Source organism: Crassostrea angulata, chromosome 5 (assembly GCF_025612915.1).
Source record: "Crassostrea angulata isolate pt1a10 chromosome 5, ASM2561291v2, whole genome shotgun sequence".
Classification (NCBI taxonomy): domain Eukaryota; kingdom Metazoa; phylum Mollusca; class Bivalvia; order Ostreida; family Ostreidae; genus Magallana; species Magallana angulata.
Genome location: NC_069115.1, coordinates 85,502 through 99,542, shown reverse-complemented (window position 1 = coordinate 99,542; position 14,041 = coordinate 85,502). Strand labels below are relative to the sequence as shown.

Here is a 14,041-nt window from a genome sequence, read left to right as displayed (position 1 = left end):
TCATAAATTAATTTTTACAAATATCATTTTAAAAAATATAAGACAAGATGTTTTGCTTCGAATAGCATTCTTTGAATAGCAAAAGATAAAAAAAAAATAGAATTGTTCAAATGATCAGTTTATGACTTCGGTACTCATCGATATCTTTTAGCGTAAAAACCCGAAACTTCAATACCAACCTTGACCTTCACCTCACATCATCCAAAAAAGGAGGTCATTGTGGGAATTGTTTTGAATTATTATATTGTAGGTACCCGTAAGTGAATTCCAAAAATGGATACGACAGTTTTACATATGCAGATAGGAATCCAACAGGTAGGAAATGACGCACTTTGTTTTGTTTTCGATAAGCAGGAAGAATGCTTGGAAAATAGTCGAAATAGTTGAGGTGTGCATGCTCGTCGTATGCCTCAGGCCATCAGGCGAGGCTAAAACGCATGTCTGTGTGTCATAAAGCGCTGCTTTTCTGTTACTGAAAATGTCGAAACCAAAGAAAGGTAGATTTTAATTGTAAAATAAACGACTCTAAGCCAGTGATACCTTTGATGTTGTGTTTGATGTTGTTGTTTGTGATGATGCATTAATTAGGACTCTGTGACAGCTGTTTTTACCTTTTTCTGTATTTACCAGACATGAAGGTGGTGTCTATAGTGGACAGTTGGGGTAGAGTGTCATCACAAGGTGGGGAGCCCAAGGTATCCACCACAGCCTCAGGGACCCTACAAGAATCCCGTCAGCTGGCACTGTGTGTCATCCAGAAAGTGTGTCGGAGGTGAGCTATAGAACCTGTCTGTGTGTGTCATCCAGAAAGTGTGTGGGAGGTACATGTAAGCTATAGTTGTCTATGTGTGTTGGAGGTAAGCTTTAGTTGTCTATGTATGTCGAAGGTAAGCTGTAGTTGTTTATGTGTGTCATTCAGAAAGTGTGTCAGAGTTAAGCTATAGTTGTCTATGTGTGTCAGAGGTAAGCTATAGTTGTCTATGTGTGTCAGAGGTAAGCTATAGTTGTCTATGTGTGTCAGAGGTAAGCTTTAGTTGTCTATGTATGTCAAAGGTTAGCTTTAGTTGTCTATGTATGTCGAAGGTAAGCTATAGTTGTTTATGTGTGTCATTTAGAAAGTGTGTCAAATGTAAGCTATAGTTGTCTATATGTGTCAGAGGTTAGCTTTTGTTGTCTATGTGTGTCAGAGGTAAGCTTTTGTTGTCTATGTGTGTCAGAGGTAAGCTTTAGTTGTCTATGTATGTCGAAGGTAAGCTATAGTTGTTTATGTGTGTCATTCAGAAAGTGTGTCAAATGTAAGCTGTAGTTGTCTATATGTGTCAGAGGTTAGCTTTAGTTGTCTATGTAAGTCAAAGGTTAGCTTTAGTTGTCTATGTGTGTTGGAGGTAAGCTATAGTTGTGTATGTGTGTCAGAGGTAAGCTATTAAACACTATAAATTAGTGTGTTACGAACTTATATAAGTGTATTACATTTTAATTTATGTGTTACATAGTAATTTAATGTGTTACATTGTAATGTAGTGTATTGCATTATTATGTAGTGTGTTACAGTATAGCGCAGTGAATTACATTGTGATATAGTGTAATCTGGGAGATTTCTAAACTGAACCTGCATCAATCAATTAACAATCTGAGCCAGTAATGGAATCTTTCCCATTATAAATAAAACTAACCTTGGGTAAAAATCAATAAGCAGACATATTACATTAAAGACCAATCATCAGATCCCTGTATTTAACCTTGGTTCGTTGTTCAGTTATATCTGTAGTATTCAGACAGATCCAATCAATGACCATATGCCTGCCAAACAATACTTTGTGGAAAACCCGGACATCATTAACTCACCGATATCTTAAAATCCGGGAGGTCTTTTATTTGCTGCCAAATGCTGCAGTCAACTCTAACCCAACGTAAAATCTAAACAATTAAAATAGTAAAGGTCCTGTAGTATGGAGGCAGTGATGGTAAACCCAACACGTAAAACTAACCCAACGTAAAATCTAAACAATTAAAATAGTGAAGGTCCTGTAGTATGGAGGTCCTGTAGTATGGAGGCAGTGATGGTAATACACACTTAACTCTCCCTCACCTTGACTCTCTGAAATCTCGCTGGAAAATGTCTTTTTTGTGTAGCATAAATATTATGACAAATTGCCACAGACATACCATATGCCTGAGAGTTTATTTGCAAACAATTGAGTATTATTCTATGCCTATTAAATTCTGCAGGCAAGAAGCTAGTCATTATTTCGTTAAAACTTGTGTTGATATCCAAGTTGTTGCATTCAAGAGAAGGTTGTCGGTGAATTTTGCTAATATTTTGATATGTCAATAAGGTCCATGCATATAATACATAGTTTGGAATATTTATATTGAATCAGCAAAAGTGTGTCTCTAAGGAAGCTGGGTGGTCAAACAAGTTCCACATCAAATATGCCTTACACGTGTTATACTCTTATGTATGATATTTTTGTCCATTGAACATTTTCTTGTATTATTATACAGATCTTGTTGTGTAACAAAGATGTATACATGTACATAGCAACAAAAACAAAATGGCCACCACTAGCCAGCCCTGTTGTAAAAGTTATGTGTTGATCTGATGTTCTGTGACTCTGAGTTATAAATCATATGTTGATATGATGTTGTTTGTTTTACAAGCTTGGAGGCGGAGCTTGAGAATGTCCAGTTTGAGAAGCTGGACTTTGGAGAGACCTCTGTCCTGGACCTATTTTACAATGCGGACGTGGTCATCGTGGACATGAGTATCCCCGTCCAGCAGTCGGCCCTGTTCTATCACATCGGGGTCCGGCAGAGCATGGAGATGAAATTCAATATTGTACTCCATTATGATGTTGATCCTGAACAGTCTCTGGCACTCAGGGTAAGTAGCTCCCTTCCCCCAAGGTCTCATCCACTTGGAAGTATCACTTCTCCCACCTCACAACTAGTTATTATCCCCTTCTTCAATAGTGTCTTTCATTCCCCCAACCCCCAAAGGGTCCTAATTTCCTGTTCCTCCTTGAATTTTGGGTCATGTGCCTTAACCTTGTACCCTTGTTATGTCTTTGTCCATTAGAGGTGTTCATAAACTGAATGTATTGTATATTTGGTGAAACAGTGTATTTCTGCTATATAAAATCAGTTGTTATGTATATCCCCCTGTATGATTGCCCTGTCTGTATTTGACCTCCAGCTGTCCTGTGGTAACAATGTGCTGTTTTTCCCGTACTTGGTCGACAACAATAAGACGTGTGTGGTGGTGGAGAACTCCACCCTCCCCCAGAACTGCTGTGTCCACCCAGAGAAAGGACAGCAGTCCCTGTTTGTACAGCTCAAAAAGAAGCTCAGTGAAATGGAGAAGGAAAATACGTAAGTAGGGGAAAATTACCATTATTGAAGCCCTGTTAGTGATATTAAAGAATACAGCAAACACTTTTTATTTGCAAGTGAGAAAATTTTGCGAGAATTGCGACAAAAATTTGTTGCCGCAAACCAGTCCTTGTTGTATGGTCAAAATTAAGTTTACTTGCAAAAATTAATTGTCGCAAATTAGTTAATGTTCAGTAAATCGCAAGATGATGTCGTCTCGGATAAAAGTTGGTTTACAGTATATGCCAATTTTTTTTTTAAAGAATAGATATTGTATGTAATGTATGCGAGACATTGCATTTATTTGTAAAAGAGACATATGAGGCATTGTATGTTCACTGACAGGGTTCATATAAAGGAGAGGTTCCTCAATGACTTACGCAAGGCCAGGGACCAGTACAAGGGAGAGGAACTAGTCAAGGTAGGCAATATATACAAGTATAAATATTAACAGGTCCTGTGTATATCTCAGTCATACAGGAAGCAGTAAAACTCCCGGGAAATTCAATGTATGTCATTTGTATATCCTGTTAGTTAAGATTAATGGAGATCTTTAACCTTCACCTCATTTCATATCATTTGACCTTGACCTCCAGGTATTGGAGGCCATGAGGACGCGGCTGGACGACCCCCAACTGTTGTGTGTGGAGGTGGTGATGAATATGCTCATTTCTCTGAGGGAGACACAGGTCAGTGGAAGCTTGGATCAATATCTGTAAATCAATATTTGAAAATCAATATCTGTAGATCAATATCTATAGATCAACATCTCTAAATCAATATCTGTAGACCAATATCTGTAGATCAATATATCTAAATCAATATCCGTAGACCAATATCTGTAGATTAATATCTGTAGATCAATATCTCTAAATCAATATTCGTAGACCAATATCTGTAGATCAATATCTCTAAATCAATATCCGTAGACCAATATCCTTAGACCAATATCTGTAGATTAATATCTGTAGATCAATATCTCTAAATCAATATCCGTAGACCAATATCTGTAGATTAATATCTGTAGATCAATATCAATATCCGTAGACCAATATCTGTAGATTAATATCTGTAGATCAATATCAATATCCGTAGACCAATATCTGTAGATTAATAACTGTAGATCAATATCTGTAGATCAATATCCATAGACCATTATCTGTAGATCAATATCTGTAGATCAATATCTGTAGATCAATATCCGTAGATCAAGATCTGTAGATCAATATCTCAAAATCATTATCCATAATCCATTATCTGTAGATCAATATCTCGAAACCAATATCTGTAGACCAATATCCATACACATAGATCAATATCTGTAGATCAATATCATTGAATCAAGATTTGTAGATCAATATATGTGAGCAGTTTAATTTCTTGGATTAACTTGTATGGATTCTGAAGGAATTTTTAACTTTTGTTATTCTGCTTCAGAATTATGATGCCATGGTGAAGCTTGTAGAGGACCTAGAGCAAATTCCTCAAAACAAGATCACTGGACAGTTCTGTGTGATGTACTATTACGCATTCGCTCTAAACAGGTAAGTTCTCTGTGATGTACCATTACACATTCGGTCCAAACAGGTCAGTTTTGTGTGACATATTCTGCATTAGACATGTGGTAAAACTTATCTTATTGTAACTACCAGTCTGAAGGTAACCTAGCATTACCCACATATTATTAATGGCTGTTGACCATGTACCAGATTAATGATGCAAGTTGTTATGTCTGTTGATTATGTAGTAACTATAATTTGCAGGAGAAATAGAGATAGAGACAGAAGCAAGGCTCTCAAGGTCATCTTAGAGGTAAGGTCAAAGGTCAAAGGTGATATATCTCTTTTCTGGTCAGATATACAAATTGAATTGTAAACTAGGAGAGCTCTAAAGATGAAATTTTAGAATGACATGTAGGAAATACATGCTCTATTATATTGCATTTGATTTTCATGTTCTAACGTCAGAATATAGAAAATACACTTAAAGGGTTGAAAAATAAATCAAGTCCCCTAATAGATCATGGGAAAATCTGTTACCTAGGCCACTATTATCAAGTTGAACACATTAAATAAAACAGTCACATTCTCAGAAACAAATCAATTTCAATAGCGATTCCTCTAAATATTTTCAGATCCATTTAATGAGTTCACATTATCCTGTGATTGAAGTAATGTGTAATTAATTGGCATTATGAGAGATGTCTGTGAGAGATATACCCTGATGTCTTTTCTGTAATCTTTGATGTTTGCCAGACTAAGTGTACCACTAATCCGTTATTCTCTCCTTGTAGGCGATTCGTCAGACGGAGAACCCTAGCCCGGACATGCTGTGTCTGTGTGGGCGTATCTACAAGGACCTGTACATAGACTCGGACTACACGGACCGGTCAATGCTGGACAATGCTGTACAGTGGTCAGTACTAGATACTGTCTTATAGACGTAGTCTGATTCACTTCTACAGCTCTAACATTTGACGTTTAGAATTGCCTTGAAATGACATGATGTTGAATTTAATCCTTTCCCCATGCCACAATATTTAAAATTCTTAAAAATCAAGTAACCTCAATCTAATGATAAATTATATACTCTAAACATGATTGAAGGTTAATTGAGTTAGAATAACCTCTGTTGCAGGTATAGGAAGGGTTTTGACAGACAGCCCAACGAGTATGCAGGAATCAATCTAGCGACACTCTTAGTTATCTCAGGCAAAGATTTTGCTTCCTGTTCCGAGCTTCAGAGAATTGGTGAGACAATTGATATCTTATAATTAAATAAAAATAAATGAGATTAAATTAAATAGAAAAAATTACTTTCAAATTGATTCACATACATGTGTTGCTTAAAATACAGAATGACCAATGAATTACTGTTTTCTCCTGCAGCTTTTGGTTGCACTTGCTTTTTATAAAGTAATGTCTTTGTAAGGATATTTTGTGCAGCTGCCCTGTTTGACATATGTTCATTCATCATTAAGATTTCTCTCACTGTCAGGTCTGGTACTGAACAATTTGATCGGGAAGAAAGGAAGTTTGACATCCCTGCAGGATTACTGGGACGTCGCCACGTTTTTCGAGATCTCTGTGCTGGCACAGGATTATGGGAAGGCCGTGCAGGCAGCAGAGTGCATGTTTAGACTGGAACCCCCAAACTGGTCAGTATCGGCAAACTAGTCCTCCACAGAAAACTGGTTCACACCTGATCTTATTTTCTTTTTTATTCTCAATTTGATCCTCAGAGTTTAACACTTCAAAGGCCAGCCTTGTGTAATAAGAAGTTTCCTAAGTTACACACTTGATATCAAATAAATGTTGTTATCTGTCGATCAATTCACAGGTACCTCAAGTCTACTGTGGGTAACATTGCGTTAATCATGAGGTTCAAGAAGAAAACACCTAGCTATTCCAAAGAGCTCCAGGTAGGTTAAAACAAAAAGGATTTATGCCTAGCAATAAAAGAGATTTTAAAGACATTGATTTTGCATTTTGACTTGTACTACATTGATTAAGTGGCTTTATTGTCTTTAGTTGTTAATTTGATCTAGTGGCATTTCTGGTCTGTTTTCAGCTGTTTAATTTCTGGATGGAGTTTTTCGCCGAGGCCTGTAAGACGGACCCCAAGGAGCTAACCAGCAGCTCCTTCCCTGTAAGTCAGCCATATCTATTAGTATTGACCGTGGTCCTAAAGAATTTATAAGTGTACATCTATGTCTATATGTAGATCAACACACATGTCTACATGTATATCTAATATATCTACATAAAGCACATATGTTGTTATAATTTTTACTCTTTGTAGTTTTACTACATTTTTTAAAAGGATAATTCTTGCTCTGTTCAGAATTAATTTTTGTCCTTGAATTACTGTAAATTCCTTATATTACGCGACCGAGTACTTAATTCCGCGTATTTTGTATCAAATCGCAAGAATATAAAATCGCAATCAGCATTTTTTTGGTTAAAATTTCCTATAGTTCAAAACTGTCTGAAAAATACAAGGCAGCGAGATTTTAAAATCCGCGAGAGTTGCTACTCGTGATTTTACGCGGAAATGAATTCCTCGCATTTAATTAGGTATCTACAGTGTAAAGTCAGATGATACTTGTATCCAAATTGCCATTTATTCAAGAATAAATTCTTATGATATATTGAATGATATATCTATTTTGTAACTTTCATCAGTGATAAATTAATAATTGAATTACAGGTGTTGGTACAGGAGCCGACCAAGGTGTTGATGCCGAGCTACGTCCAAATAAACTGGGACGAGGAAACGAAGGAAGTCCGGCTGTGGCACGATTACCCCGAGTCTGACTGTTGTAAGGACCATGAGTGGACGTTCCCCGCCACCACCATCAAAGGAGTCAGGTAATGATATCCCCGCCATTGCCATCGAAGGAGTCGGGAATAATATCTTAGTATCACCCATCCCCAGATAAATTATTGTGTGTATTGAATTGTCATAGGGAAATCAGATGGGGAGGTTTTGATACATGTATTTATGCACTTCATCATACCTATTCTGTGTTTTTGATTAAGATTTTGCAAGATATAGAAATATGTGATATTTTTGGTTGAGAGTGACCATCTGTCTCTCCTCTGTCTGTTGTTCAGATTTTAAAAACCCCACTCCCTTTCTCTTTCAGTTTATATAGAAGAGACTGCCGCGCCGTGTTTCTGTATGTCCAGGAAAACTCGGACGATTTCCACATCTACTTTTCCTCAGAACTACAGAGAAGACAGTAAGTGTGACAGCCAGGATTATCCTTGTATTCTACCAGATTTTTACCTAGACTTCCCAAAATGGTATTTAAACTTTTTCTCTTATGAGGGTCAATGATGGAGTTTAATTGTGAAAACAGAAAGTAGGTATGACGAGGCCTCCATTTGTAGAGGCTGACCTTGTAAGGATGCGACCTATGTCCTTCATTGATCTTATAACAACTCTGTTTTTCAGGTTCTATAAGACGGTGTCTGACATGATAAAGGACCAGGCGGACAGTCAGGTCTTTGACGAGTCCGTGGACGAGTATGACTCGATAGAGGTATGGGACAACTCATGAACCAATCTGAGACACTCATCTATTATAATGATTTTTAACACAAGTCTTAAGTTTTTTATTTTGGGAAATTTATTATAGTTAAAAATGCATCGAGAAAGTTGAAATTCAGGCAAAAACTTATTTTAAATTATTTTGGGGAAAAAAATTGTAGAACAAAACAGATATTTTATTGAAGATGAGTCCTGTAACAGGAACTTTTTAATTATCCATGGAAACCCCTGTGAATAACATTCCATTGTAGTGAGTCCATGTTGAACATATATTATGCTGACAGAGTAGTCTGGACTATAGTACATATATTAGTCGTAGATTCCACAGTTAACTGTTTGTGTCTATTTATACTACCAGTATTGGAGATTCCACTGTTATCTGTTTGTGTCTAGTATCTTTTAGTACCTGTATTGGTCGGAGATTCCACTCTTGACTATCTGTGTCTATAGTACCTGTATTAGTTGGAGATTCCACTGTTAACTATTTGTGTCGATTTATAGTACCTGTATTAGTTGGCGATTCCATCGTTAACTGTTTGTGTCTATTTAAACTACCTGTATGAGTTGAAGATTCCATTTTTAACTGTTTGTGTCTATTTTTAGTACCAATATGAACTGGACGAGAAGAACCAGCGCGTGGTGTTGGGGCGGGGCACGTTCGGTACGGTGTACGCAGCCCGTGACACTAAAACACAAGTCAGGATCGCCGTCAAGGAAATCCCAGAGAAAAACACACAGTATGGGCTTATGACTTCATAATGCTTTCAAAGTGGTGATAAATACATTGTACAATGTATGTCTTCATTCTTTTACTTTGACTTTAACATGTCTTACCCTCGAATTTGCCCAATTTTCAAAATTAGGGAAGTGCAGCCTCTTCATGAAGAAATCAAGCTGCACAGTCGACTCAGTCACAGAAACATCGTCAAATACCTGGGCTCTCTCAGCGAGGACGGCTACTTCAAGATCGTCATGGAACAAGTGCCAGGAGGTCAGTAAGGTCAAAGGTCAATGAGGATCAAGGGTCATTCTGTTGACAAGTTTGAAAGAAGTGAATGTCATTGTCATGGATATCTGTGACAGAAATTATACTGGGTGATAATATGATTTCACATGATGAAGCATTTGTGTGTAAACATCCAGTGATCTTTTGGCCGGTGTGTGATTAATCATCAGCCGTAACCTTCTGTATTTAGGAAGCCTGTCAGCTTTGTTGCTGTCCAAGTGGGGCCCCCTGAAGGATAATGAAACTACGATAGCTTACTACAGCAAGCAGATCCTGGAGGGCCTCAAGTACCTGGTGAATAAACCAAGTTCTTTATATCTGATACTGTATAGACATACCATATACTGAATAACCAGTAGATATACAGGGTGTTATAATATCTGTCACCATTACAACCATCTGTAAAATCTTTAATTCTTATCATAACCTGAATTACAAAACAGTTATCTAGTAGAAAAGAAATAAAATAATCATTTTTATATTATAAAAATATATATAGGATCTTTCATGATTGCGATGGTATATGATTTTTGTCCAACTAGTTGTGTGTTTTCTATCCCAGAGCCTTGGCGATCCAACGATTTGGATAAAATTCATATACCATCGCAAATCATGAGAGATTCTTTTTATCACATGTTTCACTATGTCTTCAGGAATGTAAAGTATACTAATGTGTTTTTTTAAAATGTTTTGGAGTTTAACATGTACTAAGTTCTATGATACACGGTCCTAAGTTGTTGGTTATTTTGTGGTTGTAGCATGACAATAAGATTGTACACCGCGACATCAAGGGAGATAACGTCTTGGTAAACACGTACAGCGGCCTCCTGAAGATCTCAGACTTTGGTACGTCCAAGCGACTCTCCGGAATCAACCCCTGCGCCGAGACGTTTGCTGGTAAGTACTGCTTATTGCTTAAGGTGGATTCCAGAAATATTGAGTTTGAATTTGATATAAGAAGTAAATAAGGGACTTGTCTATGATTTTACTTGTTGAATTTGTTACAGGTACGATACAGTACATGGCTCCTGAGGTGATAGACAAAGGTCTCCGTGGTTACGGACCACCGGTATGTACATGTAAACCTGTGTTTTATGAGAAGTGTATAGATTGAAACGTTGATACGTGTCGACATCAAATGTATTAGGAAATTGTTTGCTATAACTGGGGCCAGCTATTGTGCATGAAGGGGTTTGATGTACTGTGATGGTACTTTTAAGTTAACATTTTAGGCATAAAATTCACATGGTTTTAAAACTTTACGTTCTGAGGTCATATTTTCAAGAGTAGTGCGAGGCTAAGGGGTATTTCTTATCTGATAATTTACTGAATGATGATGTTTGTGGTATATTAGAGAATAATGGCAATTGCATCTCTTTGATCTCGTCAAAAAAAGATACAGAATATACATATACAGAATATACAATAAATGCTGAGGTTATTTCTTTCCCCATTAACAGACATTTACACAGAATGTTATTTGAGTGCTAACTGTTTTATTTTGATATTTGTAGGCAGACATTTGGTCGCTGGGCTGTACTGTGATAGAAATGGCCACGGGGAAGCTACCGTTCATAGAGGTAGGTCATGTACTCACACCCTGAACAGATACTTGTGGAATCTGTATGAATCCATGTGTACATCTGAATCATTATTCATCTTCCTTATTGATTATCAAATGAATACACATATGTGATAAATAGTATTGTGGAGTTAATCAATGGCTATAAGTACCTGGGTTGATTGTCTTTACAGCTGGGCAGTCCAGAAGCGGCCATGTTCAAAGTCGGCTTCTACAAAATGCATCCAGAAATTCCTGACACCATGTCGGAGAACGCCAAAGACTTCCTGCTCAAGTAAGCATCTGTTCATTGTATGGCTGGATGTCTGCTATTGTCAAGTTTTGAGTAAAAATAACCAATTTTGTGATCATTTACTGTGTTGTAACAGCATTATATGTGTTTTATTTACTTTCTCTGTGTGTTATTTACAGTATTGTTTGTTATTTTCAAGAACCATACGCATGTTCCACGCCACAATTACATGTACTGTGTGTTATGAACATTTACTATACGTTAATTAAAATTACCATGCTTTTTACCTGTACAGCTTTATTTGCATGTATTGTGTTAAATGAATGTACCATATGTATATACATGTACTGTGTGTTATTTACATGTAGTGTGTGTTAATTACAATCATGTACCATGTGTTATTTACATGTAGTGTGTGTTAATTACAATCATGTACCATGTGTTATTTACATGTAGTGTGTGTTAATTACAATCATGTACCATGTGTTATTTACATGTACCATGTGTTATTAATTACAATCATGTGTTATTTACATGTAGTGTGTGTTAATTACAATCATGTGTAATTTACATGTACCATGTTATTTTAGGACCTTTGAACCAAAACCAGAACTAAGAGCTCGAGCCGAGGATCTGCTGAAGCATCCTTTTATTGTAGAGTAAGTATGTCAGTGTGTCTGTGGTGTCTGTATAAGCATCCTTTTATTGTAGAGTAAGTACATGTATATCAGTGTGTCTGTAGAGCTATGTCAAAGTGTCTAAAAATTTATGTCAAAATATCAATGAGAGTATGTCTTAATTTTCAAAGAAATATGACATAATGGCTGAATGACTATCTTAAGAAAAAGAAGGACTATGTCATGATGTCTGAATGACATTATGAAAATGTATAAAGGACGATGCCAAAATGTCAAAAGGACTATGATTAGTCTATGTCATTATGGTTGAAGGACTATGTTATAATGTCTGAAGGAATTTGTAATAATGCCACAATGTCAGAAGGAATTTTTTATTTTGTTGTAAGAACTATGTTATAATGTCTGAAGGAATGTGTCGTAAGAACTATGTCATAATGTCGGAAGGAATGTGCCATAATGTCTTAAGAACTATGTCATTATGTCTGAAGAACTATGTCACAATGTCTTAAGAACTATGCCATAATACCTGAAGGACTATGTCACAATGTCTTTAGAACTATGCCATAATATCTGAAGGACTATGTCATAGAGGAATTTATCAGAATGTGCTGGAATGGTTATGTCATTGGGAGTGGTTCTACTCTTACTCTCTAATGATAACATTTTGACTTTTGATTTGTTGACATTAAAAGTCTTTGTTCTTTAAATAGACACTGGAATAGAATGGTGCCTTGTCAGAAAATTTGATCTTTACAAAATTTATTCATAAAGGAGTGTTGAATCTTTACAATTGTATACAGGGGGGTTGCCTTGTTGTAGGACACTGGCCAAGAAGAAGAAGAAGCGAGCCAGTGACGGGGAATATCTACGCAGTATTTCTAGTAAGTCACATACTTATTATTAACAGCAAGTGACGGGGAATATCTACGTAGTATTTCCAGTAAGTCACATGTACTTATTAATAACAGGAAGTGCCTCTCTGTTGATCCAAATAATTATTTGTTTTCCCTTGGACTGAAATGTCACATTTTCATTGGTTTAAACATAGCACGAGATTGCCTCGTATATCTCTATATTTGTTCTGTGAGAAATAATATTAGGCAATATGGCCGTCATTGGTCGACGCTTCGCTTACTCATTTCGACATTTCATAGTATTTAATACATAAACCGCATGCCGTAAAATGGCAGCGTCGAAATTTGCTCAAATCGCTGCAGAGGAAAGGGAGAAAACATTTAAAATTGAATAGCAGCAAAACATTGTAAGTAAACATGGGTGAAGCAAGGATTTTTAAAGAGTATTTAAAAGGTGAGATTGAAAATTTTGAAGAGTTTAAATGAGTTAAATTGGACGAGATGTTAGGCATCTTGTACATGGCTTTACGTAGATCATCGCTATTTGTGAATAAATATGTCGCTTGATAGTCCTCGGGAAAACAAAACACTTATTAGATTAGTTACTGACCCGCTACGGAAATATATTGGGTTGATCAATCTCATAGACGGCTCGGCTTCGCCCTACCATCTATGAGATTGATCAACCCAATTTATTTCCATAGTGAGTCAGTAACTAACCTAATAAGTAATAATGTTTTGTTGGGGAGACAAATTTGGGTGTAAAAGAAAAAAATCTGTTTTGTGACCTCAAAGCATGCCCTTGGGTAACTTATATTATTTCAATGACAAATTATACAGTTGTATATTCCATCAATTGTTATCTTCCAAAATACCTTGGATTGATCTTTTTGTTGGATTATATATTCGAGGGAAAAAATTCAGAATGACCTGGATAGAGTTCAAGGTCAAACCAAATTCTAAATTCGAACATATATTTGGATTTTAATGTTTGCAAAGCTAAAATCACAAGATTCTAATCTAGAATTGATTTCAATGGTAAGATCTGTTAGGAGAGTGCTGTTCTTGCATTATGTTGATGTTTTCATATGTTTGGTTGTTGTAATGTTTATTGTAATGATAAGTCTACTTGTTTTGCTGAAGGTTGCTTTGATGAATTTGGTTGTTTTAGGACAGATGTATTTGTTATAATGTTGCCTCGTTGTTTTAATGTTCTTCTGTTGTTTTATTAGTGCCCACAGGCCAAGAGGGACAGTTCCAGCACAAAACCACAATGCAGCTACAGCTACCAAAGAAAAAGAG

The 14,041-nt window shown here is 36.4% G+C and overlaps 1 protein-coding gene across 11 annotated transcripts in view; it reads left to right on the top strand.

The window, feature by feature from the left end:
* Nucleotides 1-186: 186 nt before the first annotated feature.
* Nucleotides 187-14,041, top strand: part of LOC128183040 (mitogen-activated protein kinase kinase kinase 15-like) — a 39,207-nt gene continuing 25,352 nt past the window's right edge. For 10 of the 11 annotated variants that reach the window (XM_052851860.1, XM_052851855.1, XM_052851859.1 and 7 more), the window contains exons 1-26: nucleotides 354-497; nucleotides 631-772; nucleotides 2,662-2,884; nucleotides 3,197-3,372; nucleotides 3,718-3,793; nucleotides 3,969-4,061; nucleotides 4,810-4,916; nucleotides 5,136-5,184; nucleotides 5,666-5,787; nucleotides 6,010-6,122; nucleotides 6,370-6,529; nucleotides 6,712-6,793; nucleotides 6,943-7,020; nucleotides 7,582-7,742; nucleotides 8,021-8,116; nucleotides 8,332-8,419; nucleotides 9,031-9,164; nucleotides 9,291-9,418; nucleotides 9,624-9,727; nucleotides 10,192-10,330; nucleotides 10,441-10,502; nucleotides 10,948-11,013; nucleotides 11,189-11,289; nucleotides 11,838-11,906; nucleotides 12,705-12,766; nucleotides 13,972-14,041. In XM_052851860.1, coding sequence (XP_052707820.1) covers nucleotides 479-497; nucleotides 631-772; nucleotides 2,662-2,884; nucleotides 3,197-3,372; nucleotides 3,718-3,793; nucleotides 3,969-4,061; nucleotides 4,810-4,916; nucleotides 5,136-5,184; nucleotides 5,666-5,787; nucleotides 6,010-6,122; nucleotides 6,370-6,529; nucleotides 6,712-6,793; nucleotides 6,943-7,020; nucleotides 7,582-7,742; nucleotides 8,021-8,116; nucleotides 8,332-8,419; nucleotides 9,031-9,164; nucleotides 9,291-9,418; nucleotides 9,624-9,727; nucleotides 10,192-10,330; nucleotides 10,441-10,502; nucleotides 10,948-11,013; nucleotides 11,189-11,289; nucleotides 11,838-11,906; nucleotides 12,705-12,766; nucleotides 13,972-14,041 — 2,720 coding nt within the window. In that variant the 5' untranslated portion in view covers nucleotides 354-478. Of the gene's footprint in view, nucleotides 316-353; nucleotides 498-630; nucleotides 773-2,661; nucleotides 2,885-3,196; nucleotides 3,373-3,717; nucleotides 3,794-3,968; nucleotides 4,062-4,809; nucleotides 4,917-5,135; nucleotides 5,185-5,665; nucleotides 5,788-6,009; nucleotides 6,123-6,369; nucleotides 6,530-6,711; nucleotides 6,794-6,942; nucleotides 7,021-7,581; nucleotides 7,743-8,020; nucleotides 8,117-8,331; nucleotides 8,420-9,030; nucleotides 9,165-9,290; nucleotides 9,419-9,623; nucleotides 9,728-10,191; nucleotides 10,331-10,440; nucleotides 10,503-10,947; nucleotides 11,014-11,188; nucleotides 11,290-11,837; nucleotides 11,907-12,704; nucleotides 12,767-13,971 lie in introns of those variants that run through there. The other variant, XM_052851851.1, reaches the window with a different exon arrangement.